This window comes from Gopherus flavomarginatus, chromosome 6 (genome assembly GCF_025201925.1).
Source record: "Gopherus flavomarginatus isolate rGopFla2 chromosome 6, rGopFla2.mat.asm, whole genome shotgun sequence".
NCBI classification, from domain to species: Eukaryota; Metazoa; Chordata; order Testudines; family Testudinidae; genus Gopherus; species Gopherus flavomarginatus.
The window spans coordinates 67,988,960-68,011,130 of record NC_066622.1 but is presented as its reverse complement, the minus strand read 5'-3'; the positions used below and the strand labels follow the sequence as shown (position 1 = coordinate 68,011,130).

Below are 22,171 nucleotides of genomic sequence, written 5' to 3'. Positions count from 1 at the left end.
AAGATTAATCACTGTTTACACTGGCACTCCAGCGCTGCAGCACCAGTGCTGTTCTCTTTATTCCTCTCATTCATGTGGAGTACAACCAGCGCTGTAGCCAGGGAGATAAAGCGCCGTATGTGCCTTGGCAGTGTGCACGGGGAGTAAGTTGCAGCGCTGTAAAGCCACTACCAGTGCTGCAACTCTCCAGTATAGGCAAGGCCTGCATGTTGCGATCAGTCTTGTTCAGTATCAGAGGGGTAGCCGTGTTAGTCTGGATCTGTAAAAGCAACAAAGAATGCTGTGGCACGTTATAGACTAACATGTTTTGGAGCATGAGCTTTCTTAGGTGAATACATACTTCGTCAAATGCATGTAGTGGAAATTTCCAGGGGCAGGTGTGTATATATAAACAAGCTAGAGATAAGGAGGTTAGTTTGATCAGGGAGGATGGGCCCTGTTCTAGCAGTTGAGGTGTGAAAACCAAGGGAGGAGAAACTAGTTTTGTAGTTGGCAAGCCATTCCCAGTCTCTGTTTAATCCTGAGCTGATGGTGTCAAATTTGCAGATGAACTGAAGCTCAGCAGTTTCTCTTTGAAGTCTGGTCCTGAAGTTTTTTTGCTGCAGGATGGCCACCTTAAGGTCTGCTATAGGGTGGCCAGGGAGGTTGAAGTGTTCTCTTACAGGTTTTTGTACATTGCCATTCCTAGAGAATACTTCAAGCTCCCTGGCCACCCTATAACAGACCTTAAAGTGGCCATCCTGCAGCAAAAAAACTTCAGGACCAGACTTCAAAGAGAAACTGCTGAGCTTCAGTTCATCTGCAAATTTGACACCATCAGCTCAAAATTAAACAGAGACTGGGAATGGCTTGCCAACTACAAAACTAGTTTCTCCTCCCTTGGTTTTCACACCTCAACTGCTGGAACAGGGCCTATCCTCCCTGATCAAACTAACCTCCTTATCTCTAGCTTGTTTATATATACACACCTGCCCCTGGAAATTTCCACTACATGCATCTGATGAAGTGGGTATTCACCCACGAAAGCTCATGCTCCAAAACATGTTAGTCTATAACGTGCCACAGGAGTCTTGTTCAGTGCACCTAGAAATTGAGCCACACCCCCTTCAGGAGCACATGGGTTTACAGAAGGAAGTAGGCTGTCTAAGTTTTGTACAGTGTAGTGCATGTAGTTCCTAGCTTTGCCCTGGTTTTCTGGGGTGCAGAGACCAGTTCCATTTGAAAAATCTTTATTGGCTGTCCCTAATTCTGGAGCTATGCGGTTGGGCGGCTGCAGGACTGGCCTAAGTAGAGCAAGGGTCAACTCTACCACGCGGGGCCCCTAGTGGAGCCCTACCCCGAATCCCCGCCCCATGGCCAGAGCTAGCGCCAGACTCCATCTCCAGCGGGGTGCTGCTCTGTGTAGCTGCGCGCCCAGCACATGATTAAAGCCTAAACTCCAACGCGGCCGTTTCCTCCTGTTGGGCAAAGGGCTGCGCAAGACCTGCCCTTCTCTTTCAGGGGGTGCAGGCGCTGGGCGATCGTAACACACCCCTGGCCCTAGGGGCTGCGCCTGGCTCCCTGTTCCTGCCGAGCTAGTGCCCGAGGCGCTGAGGCAGGTGCCACCTCCCAGACCCGTCCCGCCTGACCCCGCCGGCCCTGCATCCCTGGCCGCCCCGTAGCGGGGCCAGAGGGCGGGAGAGTGCCAGCTGGGGGCCTGCGGCAGGGCGGTGTGCGGGGATTCCGGGGCGCGGGGACGCCGAGCCGCTCCGCTTGCCAATGGGAGCCGGGCGTGTGGGCTGAGAGGCGGGCTCCGCCTGTGCCCGCCGGCCGGGCTGAAAGGGGCCGGAGGGGGAGGCCAATGCTAGTAGTAGCCGCCGCAGCGCTGCGCACCTGCCGCGGCTGGGTGGAGGGAGGCGGCCGCCTTTGGAGACGCACAGGTGGGTGAGAGGCGCTGCGGGCTGGTGTGTGGCCGGGCCGAGGGGCTGTTCTCTCTGGGCCGGTGTTGGGGGGCAGTTTCTCCGTCTCTAGTTCCCGCCCCCCCCGGCCCGGTCACCCTGTGCCTCGCTCTGCGCCAGCCTCCCGGGGGTCCGAACAGGCTAGTGGGCTCCAGCCCGCACCCTCTCTCCGTCACCCCGGCCGCAGCAAGGGAGCGCCCCCCAGCCCATCAAAGCGGGGTCCGTGATCCGACCGCCTGGCTAATCTCAGCCCCAGGGCTGGGATCGCCCCGGCTCTGGACGGGACCTCCGAGCGCCCCAGGTGTTGGAAGGGAAGCCCAGCTCCTGGAGCGGGCTGGAGGGTAGCAGCCAGCTCGGAGCACGTGGGCGAGGTGTGAGCTGGATAAGCTACAGCTGAATTTACGAACGGCTCGCGCTCCTCGGAGCCCATGTAAAGTAATTCAGCCAGTGGTGTTCCCAGTGTTGGCAGCATTGCCCGGGAAACGGGACCTCCACATACACGCTACCCTTACCTGGCAAGCTGTGCTCTTTGGCTACTGCAGTGAACCAGCCAGTACAGTAGCTGGTCCTGTTTTACAAGCCTTAGCCTGGAATCTTACCCTGCTGCTGCAGACGGGCGGAAGCAGCTCCCTATCCTCATCTCTTTGCCTGCTAGTGCGCGGAAGGGGGATTTGGCCTTTTGTTTCATCTGCAAATGTCTCCTTTCCTGCTGGTGACTGCCTCCTCTGTGTTAATCAAGATGTTAAAATAAATCTGGGCAAATTCCTGCTGAATAACTTGGTAAACTTGGCCCTGTTTTCAGTTTGCAAGTCTTTCTGCAGAGGTGTTGTGAAATTCTCAAACTGGCTAATCAAGATTATTCACCAACTTCTTCAATTAATTCTTCTTGGTGTGAAGTGCTGGGTTTATAATCAAATATATGATTAGAAATGTTCTCACTCTTGGCTGGTTATATAAATAGTTACTCAGATAGTGTGGAGCTGGGTGTGGTCTAAGAACCTAGAGGGATAAAGTAGGCAGAGTTGTTTCTCTTCTCTGTGTGGACTCCTTGCCTAACTAGCTGTGTGTAAACTTTAGTTGTGAATTTAATTCTAAAATTCACAACCTTTGTTGTGGTGTTTGGCATCGCTTATGAATGTCCCAATGAGACTCTCTTGTGACAAATACTCGTGCACTAAATTTAACATCCTGTACATTAATAGTAGTAAAAAGTAACCAGAAAAATACTGCTAACATTCAGACTGAAACTCATCTAGACCTTGAGTCTGCAAAGATTTATACCTGGGAGTAGTCTCATTAACTTCAGTGGAACTAAACATATGCATGAGTCTTTGCAGGACCCAAACCCATGCATGGACCATAGTGATCAATGGCTTCATGTCTAGTTGGCAGGCGATATCAAGCGGAGCCTCAGGGGCTATTGTTCAGTATCTTCATTGATGATCAGGAGGATGGCGTGGACTGCACTATCAGCAAGTTTGCAGATGACACTAAACTGGGAGGAGTGGCAGATGTGCTGGAGGGTAGGGATAGAATACAGAGAGACCTAGACAAATTAGAAGATTGGGCCAAAAGAAATCTGATGAAGTTCAAGTGCACAGTCCTGCACGTAGAATGGAAGAATCCCATGCACTGCTACAGACTAGGGACCAAATGGCTAGGCAGCAGTTCTGCAGAAAAGGACCTAGGGGTTACAGTGGATGAGAAGCTGGATATATGAGTCTACAGTGTGCCCTTGTTGCCAAGAAGGCTAATGGCATTTTGGGCTGTATAAGTAGGGGCATTGCCAGCAGATTGAGGGATGTGATCATTCCCCTCTATTTGGCATCGGTGAGGTCTCATCTGGAGTACCGTGTCCAGTTTTGGGCCCCACGCTGGAAGGAGGATGTGGAAAAATTGGGGAGTCCAGCGGAGGGCAACAAAAAGCATTAAGGGGCTGTAGCACATGATTTATGAGGAGATGCTGAGGGAACTGGGATTATTTAGTCTTCAGAAGAAAGCAGCTGTCAAATCCCCCCTCATTCTTCTCAGCTACTTGAAAGGGGGTTCCAAAGAGGATGGATCTAGGCCAGGGCCGGTGCAAGGATGTTTCGCGCCTTAGGTGAAACTTCTACCTTGCGCTGTCCCCTATCCCTGAGCCTCCACCCTGAGCCCCCCACAGCAGCTCCCACCCTCCTCCCTGAGGCACCCCCCACCGACCCCAGCTCACCCCTGCTTCACCTCCTCCCCAAGCACGACATGGCTGCTTCACTTCTCCCGCCTCCCAGGCTTGCGGCGCCAATCAGCATAGGCACCGCAAGCCTGGGAGACGGGAGAAGTGAAGCAGCCACGGCGTGCTCGAGGAGGCGGGGCAGGGGTGAGGTGGGGTAGGGAGTTCCCCTGCATGCCACACCCCTCCCTTACTTGCTGCAGGCGGCCCTCCCCATGCTCCTCTGCCCCAGCTCCCTCTGCCTAAATGCCAGTGGCGACCGGGGTGGCCAAAGATCGGGCTGCCGCAGTCCCTGCCAAAGAAAATGGCAACCCCAAATCCTAGCGCCCTATGCGACCGCCTAGGTCGCCTAAATGGTTGCACCGACCCTGATCTAGACTGTTTTCAGTGGTAGCAGATGACAGAACAAGGAGTAATGGTCTCAAGTTGCAGTGGGGGAGGTTTAGGTTGGCTATTAGGAAAACCTTTTTCACTAGGAGGGTGGTGAAGCACTGGAATGGGTTACCTAGGGAGGTGGTGGAATCTCCTTCTTTAGAGGTTTTTAAGGCCTGGTTTGACAAAGCCCTGGCAGGGATGATTTAGTTGGGGTTTGGTCCTGTTTTGAGCAGGAGCTTGGATTAGAGACCTCCTGAGGTCCCTTCCAATCCTGATATTCTATGATTCTAAGAATTTCAACAGATCTTCACCAACATTCTTCTGTAATTGACTCAGCTCTGCTAAATAAGATTAGGATTTATCATCCATAGGATATCCCCTGGACAGTGGCTCCCTTTTCAGACTATTTCTCATTAACCTTTGTTTATGGTAGTTCAGCCAGTTTTCAAGACTGGTGAGCTAATTTGAATAAGCCTTTCTGAGATACAGTATTAACTACTTTACTAAAATTCAGCTATATCTACTGCTGCCCTAATGTTGTAATGTTCTGCTGAGCAATCAAGCTTGTCTGGCAAGTATTATTCTTTATAAATCCTCAGTGCCTCCTACTTATGGTTTCATAACCTTGTAGGATGTTTAATTACTTTTTTTAAATACACTGTGTTACTACAGAAAGAAGCTGTAATTACAGGGCAGTAATTGGTAGGATTGCTTCTTTCCTTTGCTGAAGCTGGACACTGGTATCTCCTTAGTTCTTTATGGATTCTAAAAAGAAATATTGTTAGTAATCCAATAATTTAAGTTCTTGAACACCTTTACTATCCTAGCATACATTTCAGCTGAGCCTGTTCCTTGGATGTGTGAACCTCCAAGTATTCTATTAACTTGCTCTCTATCAAGAGGTGAGTTTTCAAGGCTTTTGTCCCTTCCTGTCTTTCTAGACCTTTTTGTCTCTGAGTCCAGTATCTCAGCTGATTGGTCATTTAACCCCTTTCTTGTTTGTTTGTGACCTACTAGTATCCCAAAGCCAGGTGTAATTTGTAAAGTCATGTGTTGTTCTTTTTTTTTAAAAAAGAAAAAGCTAAAAATGTCTGAGCATTTAAAACTGGACAGTATCAGACTGCAAATCCCTGCTATGATTAAACCTGATGATACTCTAAATTGCTGTCAACCATGCTTGTAGCAGTTTCCATTGCCTCACACTGACTCTATGGGCATTCTAGGCTTCGGAGTGATGTGTGTGTGTGTGTGTGTGTGTGTGTGTGTGTTGTGCTGGGAGAGTTGTGTGGATTTGTGTGGGTGGCAAATAAGGATGTGTGCTGCAGTTAAGGGCCTTATGTGTTTGGAGTTGTGTATGCTGGTTGTGGTGGGGAATGGGTGGCTGTTGATTTGTATCTAGGGGTGTGTGCTGTGAGACTTGTGCAGATTGCAGTTGGGTGCACGAGTGTGGCACTATCCCTCATACAGCCGGTGACACTGTTGCATGCAAATTAGCTGTCGAGAGGAAGGGTGGTGAATGGTTGACTTATCTCTGATATCATAATGGTCTAGGTACACACATGCCTTACTGTAGCTAGCCTGTACACCACATGCATGTAATTTGTCAAGTAAAAGCGGATGAGAACCTGAAAATTGGATGGTGGTAGACTGTGAAATCCAGTGATGATTGAAACTGGTCATATTCTGAATAAAAAGAACTTTCGACCATGCTTGTAGTTGCTTCCATCCCTTCACATTGGTTCTACAGACATTTTAGGCTTTAGAATGACACACAGAGTGACCTTCTGGAATATTGTGTTAGACAGTTAGAGATTCTCTCTAGTACTTCATTTTTTTTCTGTTATGCATAAGAAAATGACTATATCTGTGACAGTTTTGTGTTTAAAATCTCTCACCCTGCTGCTTGGGTAAATCTAGCCTTGCTTTGCTATAGACCTTTGCTGGAATGGTTTGTGCAGAATGCTACAGGGGCATGGGTTCGAGTCTCACACAAGAATCTCGTAAAGGTAGTGTCACTGACTGGGTGACTAAGTCAGCCTTGTAAAACGATGGCCTGGAACCAGTGGTGATGAAGTCCACCGAAATATCAAAACATTTGTTCAAAAAGTGAGCATTGGTTAGTCTTTCCTGCCTGAGAATGTGCTCCGTACGGTATTTTGTCCTGGAGGCTTTTTACTAGAAGTGAAATATTATCCTTTTGCCTGTTATACAGCAGAATTACCCATATTGCTTCAGTTTCTGCAAACTCATGGTAGCCGCACTTGTGGCTTTCTTAAGGGAGCTGCTACACGACAACCGGTCCAGTAGCCGCAGCCTGTTATTAGCAAGCTGTTGAAAGCAGCTGCAGTCACTCTTTCTGGATCAAACTAGGGAGAAGAAGCAAACACTAATTTACCACCCAGGTAAGAGCCTCTGGCATCCTTGAGACAAGTCCTCTCTTTCCTTCTGGCTTCAGATGAGCTACAGCTGTGCTGCATCACTCGGCTCACCATTTAAATAAGGAAACCAAAAGGGGAGATCTATACCTTCCTGCTCTGGGGAAGAGTTGGAAAGACAGCAGGCTGCAGCAGAGAGAAATGCTTCAATGCCTTTCGTCCACACAGAGCACAAGGGATTCCTGGTGCTGAGGAACTAGACATTAAAGTGCATGGGCGGGTGGAATATTTAAAGGGTCACATCCCATGCGCTCTGGAGAAAGAAAGGAATGGACTCCCACTTTCTGCATTTAGGAATTCTGCTCTTCTGAAGCCTTTATAGGTAAATGCATTGAGGGGAAACTTTTTATTTTTTTTTTAAGGAGGAAAGGGCTCAAGTCTACATCTGGTGTGTGAAATATTCTTCTGGGTGTATTTGTCAAACCTCAGACAGATCTGGTATATAAAGTCTCTAGAATTTCTTCTATTTGCTATAGAGCCCTCTGGAGAACTAGAGTCGAGAGGCTCTTTTCCCAACACTACTTTTAGAGGGAATGGGTGTAGGGAATCTTCTCCTAAGAGCTCTCCTCCCGACCAAGTGTCAGAAACATGAACTCGGCCAACAGGCTTCAATGCCAATGAAGCAATCTGTCTGCCCATGTGCTTCCCCTCACTTGGTGAGAACTGGCATGGCCAAATTCTCTAGTCTTTCTTGGAATCTCTGCACTGTAACAAAGAAGCCAAAACCTGATATGAAAGCAGCCAGAAAAAAACTTGTTCTGTATCAAAAATCTAAAGGGGCTTTATTTTGCTTTGTAGTTCACTTTTCTGCTTATTCTTGGATAGGCTGTTCCTTTTCTCCATTCTCTTGGTGCAGAGCTGCACTTCAAAAGGCTTAGTAAAATCTTGGCTGACCAAAACAGGTTCTCAATTTGATCCTCATTCTGGGATGCATCAGCGGGAGTGTTGTGAGACAGAAAGACACGAGAAGTAATTCTTCCACTCTACTCAGCATTGATAAGGTTTCAACTGGAGTACTATGTTCAGTTGTGGACCTTACATTTTGGGAAAGATGGGGACAAATTGGAGAAAGTTCAGAGGAGAGAAATAAAAATGATTAAAGGTCTAGAAAACAGGTTGGAAACAATTGGGTTTGTTTAGCCTGGAGAAGAGAAGACTTAGGGAGGGTGGGCAAGTACAGAAAAGGTTGTTATAAAGAGGAGGGAGAAAAATTGTTCTCCTTATCCACTGAGGACCGGACAAGAAGTAATGGACTTAAAGTGCAGCAAGGGAGATTTAGGTTGGACATTAGGAAAAACTTCCTGTCGGAGCAGTTAAGCACTGGAACAAATTACCTAGGGAGGTGGTTGAATCTCCATCATTGGAGGTTTTTAAGAACAGGTTAGACAAACACCTGTCACAGATGGTCTAGATAATACGTAGTCCTTCCTCAGTGTAGGGGACTGGACTAGATGACCTATTGGGGGTCCCTTCTGTCCTATGATTTTATGGATTTCTTCACACTGGGAGAGGCGGGGGGGGGGGAGGGGGAAGTGTCTCAAATGTAATAATATGCCCATGTCTAGATTAACTTGTTCCTTTAAATTTTTTAATTCGAGCTAAACCAATATTAGAATGAAATAAGATGGTGCAGCCCCCTTTCATGGACACACTGACTGACAGTTTCTAAATTAATTAAGATAAATTGCTATAATTTTCCTGTGTAGACAAAGCCTAATGGTCAGATTTAGCAAATATAGGAAAATGGAGAGGTAAACAAAACCTCCTGGTAATAGTTTCTACTCCCAGTAAAAATCTGACCTCTGGGCAACCTCTCCTGCTGCCTTTATCTTTGACACAGCTGGGTTTAATCTTCTAATCTCTGCTGTGGCCTCCCCCCGCCCCCCAATACTCTATCTGAGCTGTCTAGTATAAACTTGATGGTCAAACACATTTTCAGTGCTTCATACAAGATGGATCTTGTATGCTCCAAGTGATGCTTCCAATCAGGTCAGTACAATAACAATGATGAGAGAGATTTTCCTACATATCCCTGGAGCAACCAGTTGATTTGGTGTTGGAATGTTGCTGGTATCCCAGGTACGCAACAAGGCTTAGTCCTGAGGTGGTAAAATTCCATGAAGAAACAAAAGCAGTTTTACATTGTGACCTGTTGTGTGGGGGGTGGGGGGTTAATTTGTCAATCTGTGTGGTTCAGATTTTACAGTTTATCATCTTAGGGTATGGGGTTTTGGTTATTATCCTATACACTGAGAAGTACTCTCTTCCACCTGTAACCTCATATAGGGAGGCAGGACAGGTATTGACAGTATTATAGATTAAAAGATCTTACAGCCAGAAGGGACCAAGAAGGCTGTCTAGACTGATGCATAACATAGGCCAAAGAATTCCTCCCAGTTACTATGAATGGTGAGCTCTTCGTATTACTCATTTTGGTGCTCTAACTCATTCGGGTTTTTTGCCTTTTTTTCCCGCAAGGCTTAGCAGGGTGTTTTATATGGGTTTTTTTTCCTGTTTCCTGTATAGATTTGTTTTAATTATCTTATTGAAAGCAATCTCTCATGAAGCCACAGCGGCCTCCTCCTTTTCCCTTGCATTCCCGGTTGGAATCTGTTATTACTGGCCTAGGTACAGTACAGACCTGGACTGATGCGTTGGGTCCCTCAATAGTGCCCCCAGGTGCTAGCCTCACTATAGACTGAAAGACAAGGAAGGTGAGGTACTGTTTTTTTTTTAATTAGAGCAGCTTCCGATGGTGATAGAGACAAGCTTTCGAGCCACACAGCTCTCATCTGTAATGGTTCTAGTGTGCACGGTGCAGTACCATCTGCAAGGGAACTCCTTGCAGCTCCAATGGCTGCGATACACCTGGCTGCCCCTAGGGGGCGGGCAGCTGCTCCACCAGAAGTCCCTGCAGGCAGCAGGCCGGATCGGAATCCAGGCTGGAGTGGGGTTAATCTGGATTAGCAGGGCTAGCTACGGTCCCTCTACTCCTGCATCTCCAGGGCCAGTGGGGTGCTGGAAGGGGGCAGGATGGGACTAAGCTGGTGAGGTGTCTTAGTCTTGTAGAAGGGGAAGGGATTGCCTGAGCTGGGTGTGTGTGGGATCTGGGCCTGGAGAGGGCTAGGCTAGGAGAGAGGAGTGGAGGGAAAATAAAGGGGTGTATGGGGCAAACATAACTGGACCGGGAGAAGAGACCTGAACTGGGGAGACAGTGGTATGTGACCCTTTCCCATATCCTCCCCCTGACCCTTTGCTGTAGAGCATCCAGCTCATCAGTCCAAAAAGGGGCTAGGCTCTCTTTCCCACCCCCCACCAGACCCCTCCCCTCTGACACCTCCACCCCAGGCTCCCAGCGCTGAACTTGTCAAATATGACCACCCAGCCTGCAGAGCGAGGATTGGGGTGGGGCGGTACCTGCAGCCATGATCCCAGCCGCAGGACTGGTTGTCAGGTGCTCGGATGCTGTGGTGACGTGCATGGTACAGATAGAAGGGGTTCCATAGATGCAGTTTGCAGGAAGCCTGGACTAAGACATGCCTCTTTCTTCATGTTCTAAACCTAGTCCTGCTTGCACTGTGGGCTGCAGCCAGTTCCCAACCAGAGCCTGTCCTGGAGCACCTGGGGAGTGCGGAGTTTTGGCAGGGCAGAGTTGAGTCAGTTGTGAGGGGGGTGGAAGAGTATCCAGCTGGTGGAAACACATGTGGCTGACTCAAGGAGAAGGGGAGGATTCCCGTAGATCCCATCATGCCTTGCTGAAGGGCCTGTGGAGAGATGGCAGAGTCCTGGGTCTGGAGGCAGCTCCCTCCATTGCTAGGGATTGATCCCCCAAAGAGGGGACACCAGCACCACCTGCAAGGCCCCTGGGTCAGCAACAGCCCCCTGCTCTGACACACCAAAAGCTTATTTATTTAGGTCGCCCAGAGATCAGGGCTCCCTTGTACTCGGGGCTGTACAAGGTTGTTTGTCCCTGCCTTACAAAGCTATCTCAGGAGACAAGGCAGACAGAAGAGTATCAATGTGTCTAAAAAACCATATCTTCATTTCCTTGATTTACATGGCAACTCTCATCACTCAAGTCTCCTCCTCAAGTTATACTCCCCTTCTGACCTGTTATCCCCATACACACCCTCAGAAAACCCACCCCCTCTCCCAGACCTCCCTGCATGTTCTCCAAGACGCTTGTCCAGCCCAGGCTCCGCAAGCTCACATTCACACACCCTCCCCTCTAATCAAACCTTCCTCCCCAACCCTAGCGTCTGCAGAGTCTTCCCAAAAAGTATCCCCAGTGCTTGTATATTCTCTTCCACGTGGCAAGCTGGAAGGAGCCTTGCTCTGACTTGGCAAAATTGACCTGACTCCTTGGCAGACCAATTCTCTTTCCTCCGGTGTTCCCTAGGGGAATCGGGGCTCTGGATGTGAAGCTGTAGCCCAATGAGTTGAGGATCAGGCTGGCTTCATTTCCTGGGTGAGGGGAGGCTGCCCTGTCATTTTGCTGACTGTCAATTGTTCTCTTTTCTGCAGCTCTGCCAGGACAGAAGAGCCCCTTTCATTCAGTAAGACGCAGGTAAGCGGGGGAGTAGAATGTGGTGTGGGGACGTCTCCTTTCAGACTCTTGCAGAGCTCCGTGGTGCAACCCCCATCCTCTGCCTTTACCGTGTGCCTGTCCAAGGTCCCTTTCAGTATCTGCACTTTCCCCGCTGTGTGGACCTGGTGTGAGCCCCACTCCCAACCTAATCCTCTTCCTTCCCCCTCCTCCAAGCAAACATTTAATTTTCCCCAGTGCAGTCACCACAGCTGTCTCCCCCACCTCTGCTCCCCTCCCCTCACGCTTTCCAGAGTGGAGTCATGATAATTCCCGCCCCCCACTTGCATCTGTGTGGCATGGTGCCAGGGAAGGGTCCTGGAAAGCAGGTGCCGAGGCTCTCTGAAATAGGCTGTAGTTATGTGTTGCTGACGGAAGTTGGCCAGGGAACACTGGCAAGAGAATTTCCCATCCCCACATCCCCTTCACCTCTCTGGGCTGAATTCCCCTTTCAGCACACATCCTTATTAGGCAGCACCAGAGTTGCATTTAGCAGGGGCTTGTTTGTTTGCCTCTTTTGGGGGTAGAGGGGAAGGAGAGAGGGGGTTGATCAAGTTAGTATGTGAGGCCTGGATAAGATCTTAGGCCAACTTCTGCTCTGTCACGACACTGCAGCTCCACCGATTTCCATGGAGTTTGGTGGGTGTGAATGAGGGCAGGAATCTAAACAGTCAAAAATTCCATCATTTCTATTCTGTTTGTAACATCTCTGAGGGCCCGTTCCTCCCAAGCCTCTGTGCTGGATCTGCCTCAGGACAGTTACTTGCTTATGAACGTTCCCAGATAGGGTCCGCTTTCCCAGAACGGGAGCTCTGGCCAAGGCCTCGTGTTTTGAGGCACATTGGTTTCCAGTGATGTGATGATGCCCCTGGATTTGTGCAGTGGCGCTGTGCTGAACTTTGCTTCCTATGGGGAATTATGTAGCAATATGAAGGCGTTCCCTGGGGAAGGGGGGTGTCTTTAGGAATGCTGTATTGCTGTCATGGCTTTGTGAATCCTCCCACCCTTGCAAGTCCTGTGGGCCCCTTCTGCTGCTCCGTCCACATCTGGCTTTCCCCTTCCTCCAGCCAGCTGTACAATCCTGTACACCCTCTTTTGGTGTTCCTATGGCCACAGGAGAAGCTGCTGTGTGGCTCCTCAGATGTTCAAACTGTGCTGAGGCCCAGTTGCCTCGTGAGCAGGTCTGGTCAGGCCACAATCTTGCACCATCGCCACAGTTGGGATCTCACTGCTTAGTGCTCTCTCCTTCAAGAGTGCAGCTCCTCTCTGGGAACCAGGCTGAACACTTGTTCTGTCTCAGCCTTGTTCGATTGAGTAGTACTCGCCGCCCCTGCAACATGTAACCTGGATCTGAGGGGAGAGCCGAGTGCTTTCTGTCATGTGCCCCATCACCAGTAATAAAGGAGTTGCAGGCCTAACTGTGCTGTCGGTGCAGCCTCTCTGAGCCTGCTGTCCTTTCAGCAGGCTTGCGCGGACATCACAGATTGGAGCTTCGTAAACAGGCCTGCTGTAGGTACATAAGCAGGGATAGAATCCAGCTTCCTTACCAAGCTGCACTGGCTCTGCCCATGTGTAAACAGCGGTAAAGACTTATCGGACACACCCAGGGAGCTGGTCTGCTGTGAGGGAAAGTGCTGCTTTTCCAGAGCAGCCCCAGGCTTTAAAAAGTAGTGGTGGGAGAAGAGGCAGGGGAAATCCACTTAGGACCTCCTTGTGGGGAAACTACAGAACACAGAGACAGATGAGGAGGAAGAGGGGAAAATGATGCATGGAGAAGCCTGAGTCGTATTAAACATGTGACCCTGCCTGTGGAAAGTCTCCATCAGTAGGTGGTGACCACACAGGGCACCTTCCCTTCTCCACAGCCCACAGAGACACTGTCTAGGGCCTACAGCACAAGTCGGTCAGTAACTGCCCGTTTCTCTCTCTGCAGCGATGGAGATGAGGCTCCCGCCGCACCCCATTGCTGTCCTCCTCATGGCAGCCACTTTCAGTCTGGACTGTTGCCATGGTGCCAAAGTGCTGGTGATGCCCACCATCATCTTCGACAGCCACCTCCGGGTCTTCATGCGGGTGGCAGAGGCACTGAACGACCGGGGTCACAACACCACGCTTCTCCTCCATGAAGGTCGGGAATCCGAGCCCTTCCTGCCAGGTCTCCGAGTGCAAACATACAGGGGGATATTCAGCATGGAGAGTGCGGATGCCTGGGTGCAGGAGAAGATAAAGCGTGTCTTCCAGGGGAAGAAGACCTCCCTGGAGATCTTCTCCTTTCTGGAAAAGTACTTGGAAAACTGTGATCTAGTGCTGGGGGATGCAGCCCTCCTGCGGCAGCTCCAGGGTGAGGGCTTTGACTTGTTCTTGGTAGACCCCAACGAGATGTGTGGCTTCATTCTGGCCCACCTCCTTGGCGTCAAATACGCCGTGATCTCCACCGGCTTCTGGTACCCGGCTGAGATCGGCGCCACTTCCCCCATCGCCTATGTCCCTGAATTCAACTCCCTGATGACGGACAGGATGGGGCTGGTGGGCCGGACTTGGAATCTCCTGGTCTACGTGATCACTCGTATCGCCACCAAGCTGGTCATCCTGCCCAAGTTCGACCGCCTCATGCAGAAACACGGGGTGGAGCCGCAGAAGTCCATGCTGGAGCTTGTCTATGGGACCAGCCTCTTCTTCCTGTGCAATGATGTGGTATTAGACTTTCCCAGGCCCACGCTCCCCCATGTCATTTTCACTGGGGGAATCCTCGCTGAGCCTGAAAAGCCCCTTCCTGTGGTAAGTACAGGAGGAGGGGCTGCTTACAGGGGCTGCTGGCTTTAGAGTTCTGAGGTTAACTTTTCTGGTCCTGGCCAGGGCATCTAAGGGCTGTGATCAGAGATCAATCCAGGGTGTCTCTTCCCTGATCAGCACCCCTGAGCTTCACAAATTGTGCCACAGGCTGTGAAACCTGTACGGTAACTCTCTGCGGTTCACAAGTGTGTGTATTGGGGGTGAGGGGGAGGTGGAATGCAGTTTTGAGTCCCCCATCCCATGTTGGGAGCCTGTAACACTGCCTCCATCTGACAGTGCTGGGGAGTTCTGCACTGGCAATGATAGTCCCTATACCAACCTGGGAAAAGCCCAGTATTGACGGCTTTGGGGCTTTGAACTGAGCAGTCTCCTCTCTGTTGTCCTATTGCTTCACCTGTCTTTGAAGCTTCCCCAGGTTTTCCTTTTTAATCCTGTTCCCTCAATCTCCCAACCTCCATAAGTTACCTATTTAAAATAAAAACTTTGCCCGGGCTTCCTGCTTATTCTCGCTCTGATCCCATATTGAATCTGCTCCGTTTACAAGTTAAAAGGAGTTTCTCCCCTCCCACAGCTGCCAGCCCTGCAGATAGTGGGGATTCGGTGACAGATGATGGATCACTTGAAATTGCCCTGTTCTGTTCATTTCCTCTGAAGCATATGTCACCAGCTACCGTTGGAAGATGCTGGGCTAGATGGGCGATGGGTCTGATCCAGAATGGCTGTTCCTATGTAGCATCACCAGTACTAGATTCTGGAGGCCAGACTTTGCTCCTCAGTTTCCCCTGTGTTAATCCTGTTCTCTTCCATGGGGTTGTACAGATGTGACACTTCCCTGCAATTGGAATTGAGTGTCAGGAGCCCTGACTACACTAGAGGTCCCATAGCTGCTACCCCTGGTGGAGCTCTGCTACTTGGAGGAGTGCTGGAAATCTTCAGCGAGAACAGGCTAAGGTGGCCTGGCTTGCCAGGAGGGTCCCCACGCCCAGCCAATGGATTGAAACTGAGACAAAATGCCAGCCTCGATGACAGGCGTGGTTAAGATTGTTGATAAATATCAATGAAATCGTGAGTGGTAGAATGTTAGGTGCAACCGAGGGTGAAAGTAGAAATAGGGACTTTACCAGTACGGGGCTGGGTTGGGGCCAGCTCTGGCCCCCGGAAGGAGTGGGGCCTCGGGCGGAAGGGGCAGGGATGGTGGGGGGTCAGTGCCAGTCTCAGCCCACCCTGTACTGGTAAGTGCCCTCCCCTGCCAGAGTAGCAGCAGCAGCTGGGAGCTCCAGCAGCAGTTTAAAGGCCCCAAGGGTCGGCCGCTGCTACTGCCCTGGGCCCTTTAAACTGCTGCTGGAGCCCATGGCTGCCGCTGCTGCTCCAGGGGCTATTTAAAGGGCCCAGGACTCCTCTGCTTCTACTGCCCCGGCCCTTTAAATAGCCCCAGATCCCTGGGGTAGCGGCGGTGGGGCTCTGGTGGCTATTTAAAGGGCCCAGGGCAGTAGATGCAGCAGGAGCCCCGGCCCTTTAAATAACCCCTGGAACCCTGCTGCCACTACCCCAGGGCTCCAGCAGCGGGGCTCTGGTGGCAATTTAAAGGGCCTGGGGCTCCAGCTGCTGCTGGGAGCCTCTGGCCCTTTAAATTGCTGGCTGGGGAAGCTTGAACACCCCGGTATGGCGCACCAGCTTACTTTCAGCTCTGGGTGCAACACTCTTTTTTAAGTTGAGAACTTTGGAATAAAAGTTCCACAACTATCCTTGACTCTGCTCCTGTGGGTAACCACCTTTCCTCATGGTGCCTGAGTAATGTGAGGAGGCTACAGATACAGTCCGGAACACCCCACGTATATATCAGAAGGTGGATGAGGCCTGGGGCCAATCCTGCCAGGTGCTGAGCCAAATCCAGCAAAGCGCTTAAGCACATGCTTACCTTTAAATATGAGGTGTCCAATTGCCTTCCGTGGGATTACTGGTGTGCTTAAACATTCTATTCTGGATCAGCCATATGCCCAGCATCTTGCAAGACTTGGCCTGTATTGGAATACTGGCTGTGAGATGCTGTCCTCAGAGGGTTAAGAAGTGAGATGGTTGGTGGTTCAGCTGTTTTGTATTTGGGTTGTAGGATGCTAGGGATGGGGAGAGGAAGGCATTTGTAGACAAGATATTTCCATTTTGAGCTGGGGCCCAAACCCTGATGTCCCAGTATGGAAGCAAGTCCAGTAGCTCTGGTTCTTTATATCCTTATTGTATTTAAGGTAGAATCATAGACTATCAGGGATGGAAGGGACCTCAGGAGGTCATCTAGTCCACCCCCCTGCTTAAAGCAGGGCCAATCTCCAGACAGATTTTTGCCCCAGATCCCTAAATGGCCCCATCAAGGATTGAACTCTCAACCCTGGGTTTAGCAGGCCAATGCTCAAACCCCTGAGCTATCCTTCCCCCCTCAGGTAGCTGAGAGTTTGTGGTCTGTGCTGGAAATGTGGATTAGTATTTGTGTTAAAGGACAATCTTGGTGAGTGGGTGGATTGTGTGATGGCTCCTGGATGGAAGCTGGAGGCATGTAGGTAAGTATAGCGGTCAGTAGGTTTCCGATATAGGGTGGTGCTTATGTGACTGTCACTTACTTGCACTGTAGTGTCCAGGAAGTGGATCTCTTTATGTGGACTGGTTCAGGCTGAGGTTGATGATGGGGTGAAAATTGTTGAAATCCAGGTGGAATTCTTCAAGGGCCTCCTTTCCGTGGGTCCATATGATGAAGATGTCATCAATGTAGCACAAGTAGAGGTAGGGCACCAGAATTTCCTGTTTCTTGAAAAATATAGGTTTTGCAGACAGTTGCACCTCCAGAAGAAAACCTTTCCTTGACATTCAAGAGAATCTCCAATCATTTAATTTAATCTCTGACCTTCTTGCTCACAGAATGACCCATGCTGTCAAGAAAGGGTTAAAAACCCAATCAGCACTTGCCAGGGGTCTTAAAGGGTCAGATACTGTGTGAGAATAACTCTGGAATAGACCCTTTCACTTGCTGACACATCATACTCTGACAGTAGGCCTTTTTGAGGGCAAATGCAAGATTTGCAGTTTCTAGATGAAGTTGCTTTTTCCCACCTTGAATCTTCCCTCATACTCCATTCTTTTGGTTTTTTTGAAAACTGGAAGAGGAAGAAAAAATTTCCCTGCACATATTAACTAAGGCCTTGTTAACATTTGTTTTTAAGGAAGTTGGAGGTTAGAGAAAGAGTTTTCAAAGGTGCTTGATGGGAATTGGACATCCCCTTCCTTGAAGTAGTTTTGAAAATCTTCCCCTGAAATCCTCCTATGTTAGGAGAAGAGTCATGGGAAACCTGAGGGGTCAAGGAGGTGGAGATAAAAATTGGGATCAGTCCAAGAATTGGGAGCTGATAAGGGAAAACTGGTTCCCTTTGTTTGCTACTGCAGCTCCATAATGAGCCAGCTGGCTAAATTCCCTTTGCTAAAGAGAGTCAGGGGTGTGTGCATGCATGTGTGCCCACAGAGCCTTTTGGCAGCCTGGAAAACCTACCTACACCCAGGAGTGCTGGGAGAATTTTTATAGTGGGGGTGCCAATGATGAAAATCGTGTATTTGGTGTTTGTTATTATTATGTCAAGCCAGGGGTGCGGCAGCACCTGTAGTTCCAGCACCACTGCCTACACCTAGTAACTGGGGCCCAGAGCCTCAAAACTAGTGGCGATTAGGAGACTAAATACCTTTTGAGGATCTGGGCCTGAAGGATTAAATCAATTAGCCAGCGGTGGGTACTAACTAAAGACAAGGATGGGCACGTCCCATCAGCAAAATCCTAATGAGACCCCTGAGATCCGCAGCCACTGCCAGCTGCTGGGAGAGGGGCGTTGCTGGGGTTTGTCAAGTGCTGTCCCTCGGCCCTGCTTCAAGAGCTCCTTTCTGATGCTGGGATGGAGAAGGTGCCCAATTCTCCTCACATCCCTTCCAGACCTGCCTGGTTTCTAGAAAAGGACAAGTCTCCACTTCTATCCAGGCCTGGGCCTGTATTTTTGGGGTCCTCCTCACTGGTTAGTGACCCAAGTCCCCGCTCCTGCTGCTCAGAGCTTTCCAAAGCAGCATCATGAAACTGGCTCTCTTGATAGTTCCCAACACCAGCTGAGAGGCTGACCAGAGCGCAGGTAACTTTGCTCTTGCCTGGCAAAGCTATGATCTGAAAACACTCTAGAACCGTTTGCCAGCTCAGTGAGATCACCTTGTGCCAGGTTCAGTGGCGAAGGCGTTCTTTATAGTCAGACTGTGTCCATGAAAGCTGAAGTTCTACAGGTACTAATGGGTGAAGCTTCCCCCTCTACAGAGAGGCTTTCCCATGGTAGTGGTAGAGTATCCAAGCCCTCTGGAGGACAGGCTGTGAGGCACAGTTGTGTGTGTTTACCTGCAGGGCCTTCGCCACTGGGTGGAAGCTGCGGATGCTGGTGTTGTCGTTGTTTCCTTTGGCATTGGGATCCGAGCGCTCCCGAGCGGCTTGGTGGAGAAGATGGCTGGGGCATTTGCACGCCTTCCTCAAAGGGTCGTGTGGAGGTGAGGGGGAGCCTTTATCTCTGGATATAGTTTGATGGGGAATTGCGTTTCCAAGGGTGATTCCAGCTCAGTCTGTTTCTCTTGGTTTCCCTTCTCTGTTTTTTCTGGCAGATACTTTGGTCAGAAGCCAAATAACCTGGGTGAGAATACGCTGATGATGGAGTGGTTGCCCCAGAACGACCTGCTTGGTAAGACAGGGAGAGAAATACCGTAATTCAGGGTTTTGCTCATAACCAGAGCAAAGAAAATGCCACTGTAGTGTGTGTCATCCAGAGCATGTCCGATCAGAAAGCAATCGCTTCCTTATCTAGTGAAACTAACCTCTGCTCCTCAGGGTCTGACCAGCTCAATGTCATGTAAGGTGACCAGATGCCTGATTTTTATAGGGATAGTCCCAATATTTGGGGCTTTGTCTTATATTGGCACCTATTACCCCCGACCCTCTGTCCTGATTTTTCATACTTGCTGTCTGGTCAGCCTAGTGTCATGGCAGGAGATGGTGGGGTCCTTCAGGGTTCTACATCCTCCTCCTATCCCCAAGACATGCCCTGTTTCTCCCAGACTGTACGGGTACAGTAAGTGTTAGTATGGAGCAGGCCTGAGCAAACTGGGGCATCTGCAGGGGGGTCACCATTTCTTGCTTCTCTGTAGGTCACTCCAACGTGAAAGCCTTTGTCAGCCACTGCGGGATGAATGGCATATTCGAAGCAATTTATCACGGGGTGCCAGTTGTGGGGTTCCCTTTCTATGGGGACCAGTTTGACATCATGACAAGAGTTCAGGCAAAAGGGATGGGAATTCTCATGGACTGGAGCCGAGTAAGCGAAGAGGACCTTTACCAGGCCATAGTCACCGTTCTCTCCAACCCCAGGTGAGACTCTCTGAGTGATGGAGCTGTTGAGTTAAAGGGGAGCAGATGAACAGTTGGTTGCATCCTCCTTTTGGAAGCCTATAATAATTGGCTCAAGCAGTGGTTCCACCAGGTGCGTCGCTCACTTGCCTGGACCCTCCAATGCCTTCTGATTTTTAAGACTGATGCCGGCAGCAGCCAAAACCACATCTCTGCCCGTCTTTATGGTGAAGGGGAAACTGATCTGGTTTTATTTGGGTTTCCCTTGGAATGCTCCCTGAGATGCTGCTGCTCAAAACTCCTCCCTTCTCAATAGCAGCATGTTATTGGGTCCACCTAAGTCCTCACCTTGCAATCTGCTTGGTCGTGCCCAAACTACCTTTATGCAGAGACTAGTAAGCACAGACAGTGCTAGGGCTTGTATCTACTAGATACTATTCTTCACCGGCTTTTTAAGACCCTTGGGCCAGCAAGTGACTTCTGGGTGATACTGGCTAGAATGTTCCTGAGAGGACTTGGCAGGATCCTGTGTATGAAGTGCTGTCATGTGCCCGCTCCCGTAAATTACTAAGTACTTTCAACTGCTGTTGATGTCAGGGTGCTTGGCACTATGCAGGATCAGGCCCAGAGTCAGAAAAGGACCTCTGCCACCTGCCTGCTCCCCCTAGGATGTGAGAATCCAGCTGGGTCCTTCAAGCCTCTGACAGTGATGCCTGTTACAAAGATTATGTCACTAGAATTTAGCTGACTGCTCCGCTAATGATGTGTGAGGTAGAACAGACTCTGGCTGGCATGGCCATAGCTGCATCGGCTCTGCAGGGCTAACAGGAGTAAAACTATCAGTGATGGTGATTGTACGGACCTGGGGAACAGATCTAGAGCCTGCTCATGAGAGGTGAGAGATGAGGCTGCTTGGTTCCTTGTAGGCTTCAGGCCCGTTGTGAGTCAGAAGGGGCTGTTCTACCCAGAGAAGTGACTGACTGTGAAATAACAGCGGCTGACTTTTTTACTTTTTTTCGCTTCCCCTCTTGCAGCTACAATAAAGCAGCCAAGCAGATCTCAGCCCTGCACCGAGACACGCCTATGCACGCTCTGAACCGCACGGTGTACTGGCTGGAGTACATCCTCCGCCATGACGGGGCGTCGTACCTTCGCCCAGCCGTCTACGACCTCTCTTTCTACGAGTACTTCTGCCTGGATATCCTTGCTCTCTTCCTTCTCTGTCTGGCCTGTGTTGCCTATGCCCTGTACAAAGCCATTGTGTGGTACCGGGGAAAGAGTGCCAGCCCCATGCATTTGAACGGCAACTGTCTGAATGGCCATCTCACGGAGGGGAAGAAGGCGCAATAGTACGCAGTGTGCTCAGGGCGCGAAACAGACTCCAGTGCGAGCGCACACACCGCCCAGGAGCACGTAGAGACTCAAGCTTCTCCAGTGATCTGGTTGCTGCTTGTATGGCTGGGAAGAGGGGGAAAGCGGCGCAAAGGCCAGTGTGTGCCTCTGTGTACAGCACGCATGGGTGGGGACATGGATCAAGGCGTGGATGGATGCATTTGGCCAGGACTGTGGGAGTGTTGAGGCGGGACACGAGTAGGTAGGTTTCCAGGGAGGGATGTGGGATTGCTCCCTTTATTTATGCGCGATGGTTTAGATGCTGGTGTTACCTTTCTCGCTTGCTAGGGTCTGCGGTGAGGCATAGGGGGCAGGAGTGGCGCTTTGTCTGGGGTAGTCACCGTTTCTCCCTGGCTCCATTAGCAAGGCCCTGGGAATTCAGGACTCCTTCAGATGCAGCGGGGCAGCAGACTTTGACCAGGGGAGGGCACCCTAAAGGTAGTTTAAAATTCAGTCTTTGTTTTAAATTTCTTGGGCAGATGTTCTGACTGCTTCCCTTGGTGCTCTGTGCTCTAGGCTGTGTTTGTGCTAACTTATTTTTTAATAAACTGTCTTCTTTCCCCTGAGCAGTGGTGTTTGGTCTGTGTGAGGAGCACCTCCTTCAAGGCAGAGGCAGCTGTAGCTTTAGTCGGATCTTACTCAGAGCCAGCACAATTGGGGGTCTCTCCCGCTGCTGTACAAGCCCCTGCTGCCTCCCCACACGTCTCTGCACGTCCTGCCTCGCTCCTCAGCCAACTCTTCCCTCCCTGCCATGTTGCACACTCCTCCACTGGGTTTTCAGGCAATGCTCCCATCCTCCCCTATTTGCGAGGCCTTGTGGTCTGTGAGGTCAGTCGCACATGCTTGATGTGGGGATGACTGAGGAAGATGCAGAGCACAGAGATGGAGGCAGGAGCTCCAGTCTGCAGGGGGAGGAGAATCCTGTGAGAGAGCAGCTAGCTCAATATGGCTCAAGGGCAAGCCCAGTGGCCTTAAAGCCAGTGCTTTTTAAAGGTAACAATACTCTTCATAAAGGAAACCAAGCCTCTGATGTGACTGGGC

The 22,171-nt window shown here is 50.2% G+C and overlaps 1 protein-coding gene across 2 annotated transcripts; it reads left to right on the top strand.

Moving 5' to 3' along the window:
- Window positions 1–1,781: 1,781 nt before the first annotated feature.
- LOC127054186 (2-hydroxyacylsphingosine 1-beta-galactosyltransferase-like) lies at window positions 1,782–21,684 on the top strand. Of its 2 annotated transcripts, XM_050960177.1 has the most exons (7): window positions 1,782–1,919; window positions 11,481–11,523; window positions 13,475–14,319; window positions 18,749–18,888; window positions 19,000–19,076; window positions 19,540–19,759; window positions 20,773–21,684. In XM_050960177.1, the coding sequence occupies exons 3-7, from the start codon at window positions 13,477–13,479 to the stop codon at window positions 21,086–21,088; spliced, it is 1,596 nt and encodes a 531-aa protein (XP_050816134.1). In that variant the 5' UTR covers window positions 1,782–1,919; window positions 11,481–11,523; window positions 13,475–13,476; the 3' UTR covers window positions 21,089–21,684. The 2 variants fall into 2 exon arrangements, with proteins under 2 accessions (XP_050816134.1, XP_050816135.1); XM_050960178.1 differs by lacking the exon at window positions 1,782–1,919 and having other exon boundaries at window positions 11,107–11,523.
- The last annotated feature ends 487 nt before the right edge of the window (window positions 21,685–22,171 follow it).

Bases quoted from the DNA above. Each gene is read 5' to 3' on its own strand.
- LOC127054186 (XM_050960177.1), top strand. From the start codon at position 13,477: ATGGAGATGAGGCTCCCGCCGCACCCCATTGCTGTCCTCCTCATGGCA. The intron at 14,320-18,748 runs GTAAGTACAGGA...GTTTACCTGCAG, and splicing joins CTGAAAAGCCCCTTCCTGTG to GGCCTTCGCCACTGGGTGGA. The intron at 19,077-19,539 runs GTAAGACAGGGA...GCTTCTCTGTAG, and splicing joins GCCCCAGAACGACCTGCTTG to GTCACTCCAACGTGAAAGCC.